Consider the following 16,939-nt stretch of genomic DNA (forward strand, 5'->3'; position numbering starts at 1 on the left):
TTCATCACTTTTGCTTTGGGAAACGCAGTCTCTTTCTCTCCGCCGGAGAAAGCCACGGAAAATCACTTGAACACTGGGATCGAACTACCGGGGCAGGAACACAAGCAATCCCCTCGGTGGGAAAGCTTTATGCTATCGGCGATAGCAATGGAAGGGAATTGTCCCAATCGGCTGATTGGCGACAACACAGCTGCGGTTGCAGCTTCACAGGGCACTGGATCCTTTATCCGGTTCGCTAGGACCAAATGTTCCGTCGGAGGAACAGCACAGGACCGGTAGCTCGATGGGAAGGAGGGGGACACTAGCCTACGGAAAGGCTGTGGCTTCCACTGGGGAGGAAAAGGCGGTTTGCACTACAAACTACTAAACTAGACTATATTTCTGTTCTTCGGTGTGTACAGTTCTGTGGTTGAATGAAGACTGTTTCTTGGTTGCGCACGCAAGCTTCTTGAATGATGAGTTGAGACTGTGTGGAGGAGGAAAATTCCTTGCATGCGCTGCGCTGTGGCAGTGGTGGAAATTTCCTTATATGTATGGCAATGCGGCGGTGGTGCGGGCGTCGTCGGCGGCTGGCACATAAGGACACGCAATGCATGCGTGGTCGGTCGATCCTTGCATGATCGATCATACATCGTCGCTCGGTGGACAGGCACAGACAAACGACGTGGTGTGTGTGAGGGTAATAGGGTGGTTGTTAGTCAGAATTGGAGCCGTAATATACTCGCGGCAACTCGAGGTTAGTTTGGGTGGGAGATGCGCTCAAAATCTAAATGGTACTTCGCGTTGGGAGCGAACAGAGTTGCTATTCCGATGAATCGTGTGACGTCATTTTATTTACATTTCGCGGTGACGTGAGCTGAGCAGTGGCGAATATTGATTCACTCTGTCTCGCGTGGCTGGATGTTTCCCAGAACCCTATCACCAACGAACAGACGCAACACTAAGGACCGATTTCTTCACCTCGGCTTTACCGGTAAGCCAGGCTTACCCATACAGTTAAACCTGGCTTAACGCTTAGCCAGGATGAAGAAATCGCCCCTAAGGGCCGATTTCTTCACCTACTCGGCTTAACGACGTAAGCCTGGTTTATCTTAAACCACACTTAAAGTTAAGCCAAATTCTTAAGCCAGGTTTAAATATTTGCATTTCTTCACACCGGTTTAGCAAATAAAGGCGACGGCTTACGCTAAGCCAAGCTTAACGAAATTTCCCATATCATTCCAGTGACTTTCCAATGGAAACGTCATTTTAAGCCGCCGATATGAAATGCCCGTTATATGCAGTATGGAGTAACAACAACAAAACATCCGCTGAAATTTTAGCAGGAAAAGCGGAATCGCTCGGTAATTTTTTCGAAAACAGAAGGAAATATACAATAATGATCTACCTAGACTGTTGATGTTTTACCCAACGCTAGTATCGATGATCTACGATTTAATACCTATTACATATGATCGTTCCACAACATTTGGTGTTCGAATTTGCCTCTCATTATACAAAGTTGGAGTGCCACATTGCAGAAAAGACGTTGCAATGTTGATTTTATGTTGTGATATCCATAATCGCCTTCGAATAAAGTTGCATTTCGATAGTGAGTTTTTGAAAATGTGTTTGTCGTGAGATGCTCCAGAGTTCAGACCATTTTCGAATATGTTCAAAATTATGAACTGTGCACATTCAATGAAAGCCACAGCAAAGTTCAAGTTACACTAGAAACTGAATCCCTTAATAGAAACAGTTTATTCTACCTTTATTCCATTCGTTGGTGTTTTTAATACTTTATTTTAAAAATGTTTAGGTGCCGTTCACAACGCTCAATAGGGAAAACTGTACTGATTAAGGGTCAAGAATTAGCCAAAACAACAACACAGTTTTCTAATGTTTTGCTCAAACATCATCAAATTAGGCAAGGAACCATAATACCCACGCTTTTTGCACGATTTCCTTGCAGAAACGGGGAATCCACCTTCTCACCATACAAAAATTCAGCTCATTACTACAAATCTAGTACTTCACCGATCGTGTCCTATTGATATTCATCATGAAAAAAATGGGATTAACGTTTTAAAAATCGAGTTTGCAAAACATTTTTGCAATGAAAAACAAATCACTAGAATATGATCATTTCTATCAGTACCATCATTCTTCGCGGTGGTTCGACGGGAACAGTCATGTCTTCTATCATGCTAGACACTAAATTTTGATCAAGCAAGCTGTACCATAACCGTGACAATTTGGCAAGCTCTTGCCGTGACAACCGAAATCAATTGCATTATGAATCATATTGCAATAATTTGGTATAGTACGATAAACTAGTCCGTTGTGATACAGCAAGTATAAATAAAATTTCATAGTGCTGAGTTGCAAAAAGATATTTAAAATCCACTTGCGTCGTATTTTTGGCAGTTTTGTTCTCTTCGTCACGGGAGGTTTTTAGAAACCTATTGAACTCAAAGTTGGCCTCAAATCCTTCCAAGCTGAATGATATGGCAATGTATCAGGCATTTTGGCCGACAAAAAACTCCCACGACGGAGAGGAAAAACCTGCCAATAATATCCAACGTCACCCTATTAGGTATTCAAAATAAGTCATGTTTAGAAAGACACCATGAATAAAACTGTTTAGGATGGGGCGGGGCAAAATGGGTCGCGGGCAAGATGAGTCAGCGCCATTTTCGGGCGCATTACTCATATTTTGATTATGTTAATAATTTTGTTAGATGACCAGCATGAATATACAAAAGTTTGGGGCATTGATTGAAAAATTATTCACTCTCATTGAAAATAAAAAAATAAAATGGTTTTTAGCCATTTTTCTTATGTGATACATTCCATATAATCTCCATATTAACGGTGGCGGGGCAAGATGGGTCACCTTTAATTTTGAACGTATTTGTGGAGCATTCAAAAGTTATTTATTATATTATATTATATATATATTATATTTATTTTTTATTACAAGACTATCTCATAAATGACTTCAATCAAGCGGAATGAACGCTCAAAATTATAACATAAAATTATGATAATTTTTTAGTGAAAACATCGATTTTCAAGTCGCCTTAGGACAACTCAAATCGTTAAGTTTTTTATATTCCAAATAAATTTATAAAATATTTGCTAGTAGCTGTTGTTTACTCAGTATGGATATGGAGCATATATAAATGTGGAACAAATCTTATATTTTGACGTTTTTCGTTTAGAAAATGTGAATTACTTAAAAGGTGACCCATCTTGCCCCGCACTTTTTTCACGGGGCAAAATCTATCACTTTTTAAAATTGCTTGTTTAACATCATATTTTGTATTTAATAAACTTTTTATCGACTTTTAGCATAGCTAACTAGTGTATTAAAGAGTAGCGGACGAATACAAACCAATACGATTTGTATTTATAAATCTGATTGCTTATCGACTGTAGGCTTGAACGGATACGGGGATTCTCTCGGCTTTTGCAGTCGGTGACAGCAGCGAAAACAAGTTTGCCTCAACTTCCGACGGTTTCGGTTTATTTTAAACCTTCTTCAGGGGATTAAAGGCTTGTTTTCTTGTTAGAATCCATGGAAGCCCATGAAACATTGTCCAACGGAATTTGGATGGCGCCACCTTCAGTTTGCTCGTATCAATACGTTTGGTAGACGCTGTAGTGGTATAAACTGTTCCCTTAGCTTTTGAGCTTATTTTTGCTTCGCTTTTAGCTGAACTTTTTGGATTTTGCTCGCCTACACTTTTATCGACACTTGCTATGGCGGATACCTACGCAACTTTGCATATTAACCTGCTGTGGGGCAGCAGGGACGGATGTCCTGGGGCCTGACGCACCCCCCCGCTTGCGAGTCAGCCGCGTAGTTGCCGGCTAAGAATAGGACTACTAACCCCAATTCAAGGTGTCAAGCGACCCGTGCCGAGGAATGAGTGATCGAGGGGGTGAAAAAGATGCTCGATCTTTAACGGAGCCTGTGGGGTACCTGGGCACCCCCCACAGTATGCTGTCCCTTACCGCGTTAATGCAGAGCTCTGGCGTGGTGGACATTATTTCTCGTGCAACTCGTGGGAACAAGTATGAGCAAAAATCAAAAATCAAATAACTTAGGTGGAAGTAGTGGTGCGATCAACCCCTTCGCAAGAAGTGGGTTGATGAGGTCTCCGACAAGGAGAAGCGAGGAGTCAGGTGCTGGTAGCTTACGTAGCTCAATCGTGGGAGCTCCTGTCCACTCCACGGCAAGCCAGCCGGTGGAGGTCATGGACGGAGCGTGGCTGCTGAGGGCCATAAGCCAAGAAGTTGGTAAAGGACGGCCCGCATTAGAGGTTGCTGAGCACCAGCTTGGCAAAATCATCGACTTTGCGACAACTAAGTCGAATATAAGCAAGGACCTGAAAACGGCCTTGCTTAGACTTAGAGTGTCTGTCGATGAGGCCAAGCAGGAGCACGCGGTGGCGTTGCTGGCTGCTACAGCTGCGGAACCAGCAAAGGAGAATGTGTCGAAGTTTACACAAACAGAGGCCTTCTCCTTCGCAGGTAGTCCGAGAAGTGTGGAAGCGAATGCTCGTGACAAACGTGACAAGCATTCGCAGAAGCGGGCGAGGCAGCCGTCAGGTGAGGAGCTGTCTGGCGGCGCCCGCAAGGCCAGGCGTATAATAACCCCGAAAGCCGGTGGTAACGCTGGAAAGTCGGACCCCAGCCAGGGTTCCCGGAAAGCTGGGAAGGGTGGGCCTGAAAAGGCTGGCCCGTCCCGGAATGATGGGAATAAGGGGTTGCGACCAATGGTGGGCCCTCAGCAGCCACAGAGCAGGGCGGTCCAAGGAGAAGACCCTCCTTGGACAAAGGTAGAGCGGAAGAAGAAGAAGAAGGTGAATCCGCAGGTAGAAGTACAGGACGCCAAACTAAGGCGTAGGAAGGCAGGTGCCAGGCGTGAGAAAGGCGACGCTATCGTCATCAAGACGGAACAGTCCAAGTACTCGGACGTCTTGAAGACGATGCGAAGCGACGCCAAGCTCGAGGGTCTTGGAGCCGACGTACGCAGTATTAGACGTACTCGTACGGGCGAGATGATCCTGGAGCTGAAGCGCCAGAAGGAGCACAAGGGCGCCGCCTACAAAAGGCTGGCAGAAGAGGTCCTTGACGAAGGTGTGCAGGTGAGGGCTCTGACACATGAGGCGACTCTGAAGGTCAAAGACATTGACGAGATCACCGAAGTGGAAGAGCTCGTCACGGCACTGCGGCAACAGTGCGATGTGCAGGTGGCCGCCGCAGCCGTTAAGCTACGGAGAGGGCCAGCAGGGACACAGATAGCTTTGGTTCAGCTACCTGTGGCGGATGTTAAAAAGTCCGTTAAAGTAGGGAGTATTAAGGTGGGCTGGTGTGTATGTCACCTGACATTCCACGAGCCACCTGAGGTTTGCTTCAGGTGTCTGGAACCAGGACACAAGTCGTGGGACTGCAAAGGCCCCGACAGGCGCAAACTGTGTAGGCGATGCGGCGCTGAAGGTCATAAGGCCCAAAGCTGCACGAGTCCGCCCATATGCATGATCTGTACCGGGAAAACCTCGAAAAACAGACATGCGATGGGTGGTCCAGGGTGCCCGGCCTTTAAGAAAGCCGCAGTGAGCAACAAATCACAGTGCAGGTAACGCAGCTGAACCTGAACCACTGTGATGCGGCTCAGCAACTGCTTTGTCAGGCGGTTTCTGAGTGGGAGACGGATATCGCCATCATTTCGGACCCATACCGAGTACCCGCCGGCAACGGCAACTGGGCCTCGGATGGGACCAGGAAAATGGCGGCGATATGGACGACGGGTAAATACCCCGTGCAGGAGTTGGTGTCTACTACCTACGAGGGCTTCGTGGTCGCCAAAGTAAACGGGGTCTTCTTCTGTAGCTGTTATGCGCCTCCGCGGTGGCCGATCGAGCGGTTCACGCAAATGCTGGACCGCTTAACGACCGTGCTAACAGGGCGAAGGCCGGTGGTAATAGCGGGTGACTTTAATGCCTGGGCTGTGGAATGGGGAAGCCGTTTCACGAACCAGCGCGGTCAGATCCTGCTAGAAACACTGGCCATCTTAGATGTCGACTTGGCTAACGTCGGTACCAAGAGCACCTATAGTCGAAACGGAGCGGAGTCAATTATTGACGTGACCTTTTGTAGTCCTGGCCTAACAAGTAGTTCGAACTGGAGAATAGATGATGGCTACACTCACAGCGACCACCTGGCGGTTCGCTACAGTATCGACTACAACAACAGCAGACAGCGGATAGAAGAAGAGGCGGCTAGGCCAAGGTCAAGCCCTCGTAGGTGGAAGACATCATACTTCGACGAAGAGGTATTTAGGGAAGCGCTCCGCCGTGAGCGAAACTTACTCGGTTTAGACGGCGACGAGCTGGTAGCGGTGCTCTCACGTGCGTGTGATGCGACCATGCCTAGGAGAGTCCACCCTAGAAATGGGAGGCCACCGGCTTACTGGTGGACCGACGCGATTGCGGACCTGCGCCGCGCCTGCCTACGGGCTAGGCGGCGGATGCAGCGAGCACGATCAGAGGAAGAGCGAAACGAACGGCGGGTGGTGTTCGCCGCTGCAAAAGCCGCGCTCAAGACCGAGATAAGAGCAAGCAAGAAGGCCTGCTTTGAGGGTCTCTGTCAGAGTGCCAATACGACCCCGTGGGGTGATGCCTACAGGATCGTTATGGCCAAGACGAGAGGTGTGATGGCTCCTACAGAGCAATCTCCAGAGATGTTGGAGGGGATCATTGGAGGACTTTTTCCGCGTCATGATCCTAGTCCTTGGCCTCCTTTCGTAGGACAGCCGGGGACTGGGGCTGGCGATGAGGAAAGGGTCACCGATGTGGAACTTGCGGGGATAGCTAAGTCCCTTAGCGTAGGTAAGGCCCCAGGACCGGACGGAGTTCCGAACCTGGCCTTAAAAGTAGCTATTGCAGAAGCTCCCGAGATGTTCAGGTCTGCTATGCAGAAATGCCTGGACGAGGGAGTTTTCCCAGAAGCTTGGAAGAGGCAGAGCCTGGTACTATTGCCAAAGGCGGGGAAACCACCCGGAGACCCGTCGGCATATAGACCAATATGCTTGATTGACACGGCGGGGAAGGTGCTCGAAAAGATCATCCTCAATAGAATGTTGAAGTTCACTGAGGGCGTAAATGGTCTCTCGAGCAACCAGTATGGCTTCCGGAAGGGGAGGTCCACCGTAGACGCTATCTTGTCGGTTACAAAAACCGCCGAGAAAGCACTCGAGCCTAAGAGGAGGGGAATTCGCTTCTGCGGGGTAGTGACTCTGGATGTAAGGAATGCATTCAATAGCGCCAGTTGGGCTGCTATTGCCGATGCGCTCTTGCGTCTGGGGATACCGGAGTACTTGTACAAGATTCTCGGAAGCTACTTCCAGAATCGCGTACTGGTTTACGACACGGAGGTGGGTCGGAAGTGCTTTCACATAACCTCAGGAGTCCCGCAAGGTTCCATCCTGGGTCCGGTGTTATGGAATGTCATGTACGACGAGGTGTTGAGGTTAGAGTACCCAGTGGGAGTGGTGATTGTCGGATTTGCCGACGATATTACGCTCGAAGTCTACGGTGAAACGATCGAGGAGGTGAAGTTGACTACCGACCACTCGATCAAGGTTGTGGAGGCGTGGATGCGGTCCAGAAAACTGGAGCTGGCTCACCACAAGACAGAGGTGACGGTTGTTAACAACATGCAGTCGGCGCAGCAGACGGAGATCAGTGTAGGAGAGTGCACTATCCTGTCGAAGCGCTCTGTCAAGCACTTGGGCGTGATGATCGACGATAAGCTTACCTTCGGTAGCCACGTCGATTATGCCTGTAAAAGAGCCTCCACAGCTATTGCGGCACTGTCCCGGATGATGTCCAATAGCTCAGCGGTGTACGCCAGTAAGCGCAAGCTTCTGGCTAGTGTTGCTACGTCCATACTTAGGTATGGCGGCCCGGCGTGGGGTACCGCGCTAAGTACTGAATGCTACCGACGGAAGCTGGAAAGTACTTACAGGCTTATGTGTCTGAGAATTGCAAGCGCGTACCGTACCGTGTCACACGACGCTCTCTGTGTCATTACTGGTATGGTGCCTATCAGCATTCTTATCAGTGAGGATATGGAGTGCTTCGAAATGCGCGGCACAAGAGGCATACGCAAGACTGTCAGGATGGCCTCTATGGTCAAATGGCAGCGCGCGTGGGACAGTTCCACCAAAGGAAGGTGGACCCATAGGTTGATACCGAGGGTAGATAGTTGGATTAATAGGCGCCATGGGGAAGTTTCATTCCACCTGACACAGGTCCTTACAGGTCATGGTTGCTTCCGACAGTATCTACACCGTTTCGGGCATGCGGATTCTCCCGAATGCCCAGTGTGCAATGGTTTAGAGGAAACGGCGGAACACGTTTTGTTCGTGTGCCCGCGTTTTCGCACAATGCGTGACCGCATGCTTGCCACATGCGGGGAGGACACAACTCCGGACAACTTGGTCCAGAGAATGTGTAGGGATGAGATTAGCTGGAATGCCGTTTCAACGGCTATCACCCATATCGTCTGGGAGCTACAAAGGAGGTGGCGCGTGGACTCGGAGAATGGCTAGTCCAGATGCAGTACAAGAGGTGGTCCGGGGGTTCGAAGTCGGCTTCGTAGGTCATACCGGTGCCCTGCGGTCGAGATCGACCCTTACAGCGATTAAGTGGCCGCGGAGAGGAAGTCCCGGTAGCGGTGCTGTCGTGGCGTCAGTCTACTGGGTTGGATCTGAGCCCGCGGTTGGAAAGGGGTCCCCGGCAAGGGTCGGGGTAGGTGAGACCCTGCTGTCTGCAACCTACGGATGCAGCTGATAAGGCCTGAAGGGTAGTGATACCCTTGCCTTCAGCAGGTCAGATCGGGTTGCATGTGGGCATCAGTTCTTGATGTCCGCTCAGCAGTAGGGCGCGGGCGGGGTTGACCCTGCCCGCCTTCCGAGGACAAAGGGAGTGGCGAGGACCACTCGGGAAACTGGCTAAGCGCCAGCATGCTATCGTGATGGACTCTCCAGTGCGAGTCATCGATGTTCGTTGCTGCTAGGCTACGGCAGCTAACCTTGAGGGTGCGATATGCACTAGCCCCTCTCTGAAGCAATACCTTCTTGGTGGTTCCGGAGAGACGTAGGGTTTGGCGACCATAGGAATGTGTTTTAGTGGGTCGAGGAGAGAGTAGTCCTGGCTTCTACCGGCATTGTAGAAGACGGCCTCATCCCCACACTACCCTAACCTTCCTGTTAGGGTGTCTGATGAGCAGATTTATCCCCCTATGGTTTAGAAGGAAAAAAAAAAAAACACACACACACACACACACACACACACACACACACACACACACACACACACACACACACACACACACACACACACACACACACACACACACACTCCAATACTTACACGCACACATGCACCTACAACTAGCTGCAAAAGGCCAGTGGGCGGGACAATGGTGCCTACCCAACAGGTGTAGGTGGGGTGTTTGGCTCAGCTACATGACTTGGTCCGGCAAGCCCATAAACATCAATTGCAGGGCTGTACAGGTGGCGCGGATTTTGCGTTTTTCGCGGTTTTTGCGTTTCGCGCGGATTTGGCGCGTTTTTGGTAATTTCGGCGCGGTTTTTGCGGAAATGGTTTTTAAATGCACTTACATGAAATATATAGACATTGAGCTCAACACAATCAGAAAAAAGGACATTTTCAAATTGGATTTAGGTATGAATTTTGTGATTGAGTAAAAATAATGTTAGTACCGTGAGATCGCCATTCACCGCTCATTTAACGGCATTTTCGTAAAGTATATGACATTAAAAATCGACGTTTGCGAATATTGAACTTTAATTTACGTTAACAACTCAACAATTATGTTGTTATTATAGACAAAATATAAAACGATTGTAAAATATGTTTACAACCGAAAAAAATAAAAATTCAAATGTTTTATCTCTTGGCTCCTATTACCGCTCATGCATCCATTCACCGCTCATAATGGATCCATTCATAGCTCACTGGATTATTTTTTCGTGGAATCACAGAAACTATTCATTTATAAAAACAAAATAACTTTTATTTACCAAAGTCAAAATGGAATCTTTAACGGGTTTTACATGTTGGATATTTCTTTCGCTGGTTGCCCGGAGCAGTTCCCATGTGGTCCTTCAGCGCAGTGTGGGAAATATTTTTTGAGAACGTGATTTCAGGTATACCCATATAAAAACTTGGTGAAATGAAAGTTTTTTAATGTGGCAGCATGTTACATTCACTTTTGTTACGATACTTTACTAACAATTGATCATTTTTGTATGATTGACCCACGGTAGTCGCTAGCTTGGAGTGGTAGATAAGTTGCACTGCACTAAACGCTCAATTTTTGAAAACAGAGAAGTTCCTATTATGAAATTCGTAGTCAACCTCTTGAAGTCATTTCTGTCTTCACCACCTTTTTTTGGCTAAATGTTTTCTATATTTTTTTTTAACGGTACTTATTAAGTAATGTCCGATGTTCAAAAAACACTGAATCTTGACAATCTGCAAAAATCCCTAGAGTTTCTTGGTGATTCTGAAATCTGTTTTGTTTTTGTGGAATTTGTAAAAAGTCGTCAGTGGAAACTTTGGATAAATATTTAATTGAATTTTGTAGTTCAATTAGTAGAATCTCGTAAAGGAAATCATTGGTTTTGTATACTGTGTTACTTGTAGAACTTCTGTCTAATCGATTTTTGTTAAAAGCTGTTAGGGCAAACTTTATCTTTGATTTAAAATCGGAGTATTCGTTGAGAGGGGAGTATCGAGCACAGTTAATAAAGGGTAGAATTTTTGGAGGATTTTTTTTAACTTGAAAACTTGAAGCTTTGGAATCCTATGGAGGACATTCTTGCAGAAATCTTTACTGAATTTCCAAGAGTGATGTGGCCAGAAACTATCATAAGTGTCTAATAAATTAATACTTCTTTACATACCTTTTGCACAAAGGCAAGAACATTTACCAGAAATTGTTTATGAAATGTTTCCTATTTAATAAATATTTCCCTTAAATATTATTCCTATTGGTATTGGTGATTTATTTAATCAATAGATTATGTTGGAATCAATTACTTAAGTTGTATCTACACAAAAAATCCGAAAATTTTCTTGCAGTTCTCTCGAACGATCTTTTGTGACTTACCACAGATTTTATTGCAGGTTTTCTACCATAATGTTAATTATAATTATTTCAAGAGATTTGTCAAGAATGCCCTTTTTTGGAACTGTTTCAGGGAACAGGAAATTCCATTCTCGTAAAAAAGTAGTCACCCTGATTAACCAGCAATCAAAGAACTATTTATTGAAAACTTTTTATTGTAATTAAACAAAAACTAACCTGTTTGAAACATTTTTAAACTCCTGGTTGATGTGGAAGTTGCAGTTTAGGTTACGGATTAATAATAGTAAAAATCGGTTTTAACATTAGAAATGAGCTTCATCTGGAGTGCAACAAAACCATAAAAAATGAAAAAATCAGGCTTTTTATGAGTTTGAGTCATCAAAGTCATATTTTTTGTATTGGCGCGGATTTGATGACCTCGGCGCGGATTTTAAATGGCTTGGCGCGGATTTTGCGGTTTCCAAATCGACACTTTTGTAACAGCCCTGCAATTGGTAGACGTATTGCCTAGTGAAAAGACAACGCAGATGGGTGAAAGCCAGGGGATGCGTTGATAATAGCAGAATAGCAGACATTGCAAGGTACGTCAGCGAAAGCATCCTCAATATTCAAGAAATCACCCAAGCAAAAAATACGTTTCAGATTGGACTTGGATGTCTGTTTTCTGTGGTTTGAGCGAGTGCTTTCTTGAAAACGTATACTTACAACTTCGTGTAAAAGAGTCACTGTGGACATCCCAAATTGGGAGGCATGTGAGTTTACATGAATAGGCATGTCAGCCAGACGAACATCACAGATGTGATAATCGACAATGCGTTTCAAGCATTTCAGAAAGAACATGCTTAAACCGCTCAGCACTAAAGTGCATAATTTCGAAACTACCTACACCAAAAATGTGTAACCCTTACACATTCACAAAATCAGCTCTTGCATCCACAAAATCGTGAAATTCGCAAAAATGTTTGTACGGCAATATAGCTAGGTTTACTAGTGACCTAGGTAAACAAAAATATCGACATTTCGCATCTAGAACAGTGTAAGAGCTGTTTTTGTGAATGTGCAAGGGTTACACATTTTTGGTGTAGTCTGGAAATTATGTACTTATGAGTAGGGCTTACACATTTTAGGTGCTGAAAGGTTTTAGCGTGAACGAGATAACTAGATAAATCTGAAACTTATTCCATCTTTTCTTTATACAACGCACGCACCCTTTCGGGATAAAACTATGGAGTAATTTCACGCCATGAAAATACCCCATGTGAAACTACAAGAGTTTAAAACATGTTTAAAATACTCAAATCATTCTGGAGAAAAATAGGACAAACCTCCATTTGCTCCTGGAGATTTGAAGTAAGCAGAGTTTTTTAGGGCCCACTAAGTCGATTATAAAGCTATAATTCTCAAGCGGAAGCTAGAGATTTGTAACTATACAAAAGAATGGTTTATCCGGAGATATTTTGAACATGAACAGATCAGAGTTAATCGGATATCTTTGGTTGAATGTTCACTAGCCTGGTACACGGTTTATATGGGAAAATACAAAAAATGGAAAAACTCAAGTTCCTGTATACTTTTTAGGTTCCACTTTGGTCTCATATTAACTGTGCAAATTTTCAGATCGATCGGAAAAACTATATTTTAGCGCCCGCCATTCTTAGTTTTTCATACGATTTACTATGGGGAAATTTTACTCCTGCATAGAAAAATCGCTATGAGTCACCCCTAGATCCCTAAAAATAAGTGGACGAATGATTTCTGTAGGATACTTTACTAGGAATCAGACCTTCGAAGACGGCAAATCGATGCGACGCACAGTGGAGCACCTAGTACATCGAAACTGATCAAAATTATTTTGACGCATTTTCACAACCCAAATGCAACCCAAATTAGTAATGAAACGTATTTCACAGTTTTCGCATTTTTTTATTTCGTCATTAGGGTGACCAATTTTATGATTGTAAAAATCAAGATTTTTCGAAACTATTTTTTTCAAAAAATCACAACTTTTGAACCAGTTGACCGATTTTAAACTTCTTTTTTTTTGCTTGAAAGCTGTTGAGTTCTAGGTTTCAGCAAAAATACGAACAGAGGGCCAAATAGTGTTTTAAGGCAAATAATATCATATAATAATATAATTATCACGATTTTTTCAAAGTGTTGCAACTTTTGAAATCGGAAACATCCGGAAGGTTTTCTTTCTGCATTTGAAAGAGGAACAATAGTTTTATCATACACTAAACGCAGATTTTCCGGAAACAGCCGGAAAAACAACTTATTTCATTTTGAATGTACGGTAAAGGATTCCATCAAATATTTTTTTCAATATTTTCATATATTGTATGTAAATTCAACGTCAATTTGTTTGGGTTTCAAATTAACAGAATAACAACATTAACCTTCTTTAACAAACTGCATTGTTGAATTGATTGACTATCAATTTCATTCATTTTGTACGGTCAAAACTAGCACGCGCTGTGAGTTATATCAAAGAAAACGGCTAAACTTCAGCTTCACTTAACCTCTTCTGATAAGCGTAAACAAAACATTTATACACTGCTTAGCTGTCAAACGATTACACGATAACTACACTTGGCAAAAACACAACGGAAAACCCAATTACTTCATTTTGAGTTTTTCCACTTATGATCAGGTTTTGATGTGATTTACTCCAATGTGCGACGTTCGTGGAAAAAGTTATTAGGCCTCACCCGATCGATAAAATAACGGGATTTTATTATTTATTGTTATTCCTTACATGTTAAACAGCGTTTGCATGCCATTCGGTTTTCAGTCAATAACTTTTTCCACATGCCTCAGATCGCTTTGCAGTCTTCGGAGGGTTGGTTCCTCGTAAAATTTCCAACAGAAATCATTCATCGATTTATTTTTAGGGGTTAAGGGGCAACCTGTGGCGATTTTTCTTTGAAAAAGTGATTTTCCCCATACTAAATCGTATGAAAATTTAAAATGACTGGCGCTAAAATATAGTTCCTCCGATCGATCTGAAAATTTGCACAGTTGATATGGGACCAAAATGGAAATGAAAAAGTGTACAGGAGTAAAATGTCTTTGTGTCCCACGCTAATGTTCACCCAACTAAAAAGCACTGTCAATGTCAGAATAGATGTCAAAACAAGTTTGACGTCTGACCGCCATCGCATCACAGTAGTAATCCTACATTATAGAGATGTGCGGAGGCGGCCATTGTGAGCCAATCGAGCAGAGAGAACTGTCAAAGTGTGAGCCAAATGAACATGTTTATCGTTTGTAGGAAGGCGTTGTTTGAACGGTACTGCAGTCGACAATAAACATATTACAAAATTTGTAATATTTATTTTTATTATCGAGAATTTGATGGCATATGTATGTAAATTTAGTAAGAAGATAATATTTAAATAATTCTGCTTTCAAAAGCTTATGCTCATGAAGAAACTTTTGTCGCTGCACTTCTCGAAAAAACTTTCGTTGCTGCTGCTTGATTCACTTCTGCCGATTTGATTCGCGCTATTCTTTGGAATGCATTTCAGATTTCTTCGATTGCGCTGTTACCCTGATAAAAAAGATCATAGAAATACAACAGAATGTATTGTTACAACACGCTGAAATGAATGGTAGTTACCATGATTTCTATTGTTTAAAACGATAGAGTAACAACAGACCCTATGGTTTTCCACCATAGCATGTATTGTAAATGTCACTTTTACAATAGAAAATGGGGGTTGTTATGTATCTTTACCATAAAAAAAACCCAAATTTTCTGGAGCAAATTCAAGTCAACTACCATTCAATTTATGGTGTTTTTATTATTGAAATCTCTAGTGCCATTCATTTTATTGTGCACATATTGTAGTTCCAATACATAATTTTCAGCAGGAAAATACGTACACAATATGATTTGTTGTTGAACAACCAACTTTATCATTATTCAATGGAAGTTTATGGCGATTTTATTGTATATTTTTATCAGGGTATCGTTTCAAAATTTGGGAAAAAAAGTTTGAATATAATTAGCAAACGTTAACAAAACAACTTGCACCACAACAAAGTCATGCAAAAAGTTTGAACATCTAGCTTAGTGGCAAGTGTTGGAAGCTGTTGTAAACAAAACAAACAGCGTTGCCGAATCGACATATGTACACGCAGAAAAATATCGCATATTAGAACCAAATGCATTTCCATTTTGGTTCAACTTCAATACTTTTTTTGAATCAAAGCACATTAATATTTAATTCTAATACTTAACAGCTTTGGCTCTAAAATAGTTTTAATAGAAACAATGTCGTTTCATTTTTGATTTAAAAAAAATCTACTTTGAAATAAATATAGCGTTTAGAACAAGTTTATTTGCCGCCATTTTGATTTTACTGTCAAAAAATGAAAAAATGTAAAAGAAGAGATCGTAGTTGAGACGCTCGGTACGGATTTAAGAGTTGTTGAACTTATTGAAATAGTTTGATTTACCGGATGATCTAGTGGGTGCCATCATTGGTAAGTACGATATCTAATGTGAAAATGTTTATTTAATTCCAAAATTGTATGATTTCTCCAGACTATGTAGTTAATCGTGCAGAAGGAAGTCGAGGAGCTAATACCGCAGTCGCTTCTAGCTGAAAGGACGAAGTACGGCATCATTGAATGGAGATAAAACTTGGTAAGAACCTACTGGTTTTCGTAAGATTATTTTTACTAACGAACCACTTTTTTTTAAACAGAATATTCCTCCGAGTCTGCTGCTTCAAGTATGTCGCCTCCACCACTGCCGCCCGTTGGAGCTGCTGATGTTGCAAGAGGCACCTGCGTAGCAACTTACGACAAACATCAGTAATGATTATGTGAAGATTTGTATGTAAAAATGATACAAATAAAGCAAATATGGTCCCTAAAACTTCTATTTATTTTTATTGAATCTTTTGAAAAATATTAATAACAGATAATACTATTTTTAAAACAAAAATAAGTTTTTGATTCTAAAATATGAGAATTTTGCTTCAAAAATAAATATTTTTTGAAATAAAGTCGAAATATATTTGTTTCAATGTAATGGAGTATTCGAATCGAATATTTTTCTTTTTGAATTTACATTCAAGCTTCCGAAAGCTAGACTTAAAAACAATAACAAAAGTGCTTTGAAACTAATACTCAGTGTTATTGAATCAATGAAAAAAGCACTTAGGCCGTGGATCAAAGACTATTTTTCTTTATTTCAAAGTCGTTTATTTTTGGATTTAATATATATTTTTCTGCGTGTAACTTCCGCTCATCTCTATGTAGAGGATTTCTACATCACAGCTCCTGTATACAGAACGTTTGCGCAAGTATGTGAGTGTTTCGTGATGTATTTCTCGTCACTTGCGCGTGTCTAGAGCATTTTGATCAGTTGTCAGTTGCCCCAATGAACGAACACGATTCGAACCCAACCAGCGAATCCGGACTGTATTATGATATTTTTTTTATCTGCCCCTCAATATGCAAAATCCTGCCAAACATTTTTGAAGGGGGGAGACAAAAAGTCAAAATTAAATTTGTATCAGCCTAATGTGTGGGTTTCAATGTTTTTTTTCATGGCAATATCAAAATAACCCCAACACTGACAATAAAATTAGTTATTATTTTGCTTTTGCTTTGCCATTTATCGGGTATAGGGGAAAAGTTTGTGTATGTGGTTACAATCCAATTTGTGCAACATAATATGTAATATAATGTTTATATTTTATTTGTTTCAGCTTCCATGGGACCTCCGGTAAGTTTAAAAAATTACAAATAAGCATCT

At 42.7% G+C, this 16,939-nt stretch overlaps 1 protein-coding gene across 2 annotated transcripts in view; it reads left to right on the forward strand.

Moving 5' to 3' along the window:
* The window catches only part of LOC109428768 (torsin-like protein), a 75,399-nt gene that overhangs the window by 36,558 nt on the left and 21,902 nt on the right, over window positions 1-16,939 (forward strand). For both annotated transcript variants that reach the window (XM_062859093.1, XM_062859092.1), the window contains one exon: window positions 16,893-16,909. In XM_062859093.1, the coding sequence (XP_062715077.1) occupies window positions 16,898-16,909 (12 nt within the window). In that variant the 5' untranslated portion in view covers window positions 16,893-16,897. The remainder of the gene's footprint in view (window positions 1-16,892; window positions 16,910-16,939) is intronic.

The sequence above is a fragment of the Aedes albopictus genome, chromosome 3 (genome assembly GCF_035046485.1).
Source record: "Aedes albopictus strain Foshan chromosome 3, AalbF5, whole genome shotgun sequence".
Classification (NCBI taxonomy): Eukaryota; Metazoa; Arthropoda; class Insecta; order Diptera; family Culicidae; genus Aedes; species Aedes albopictus.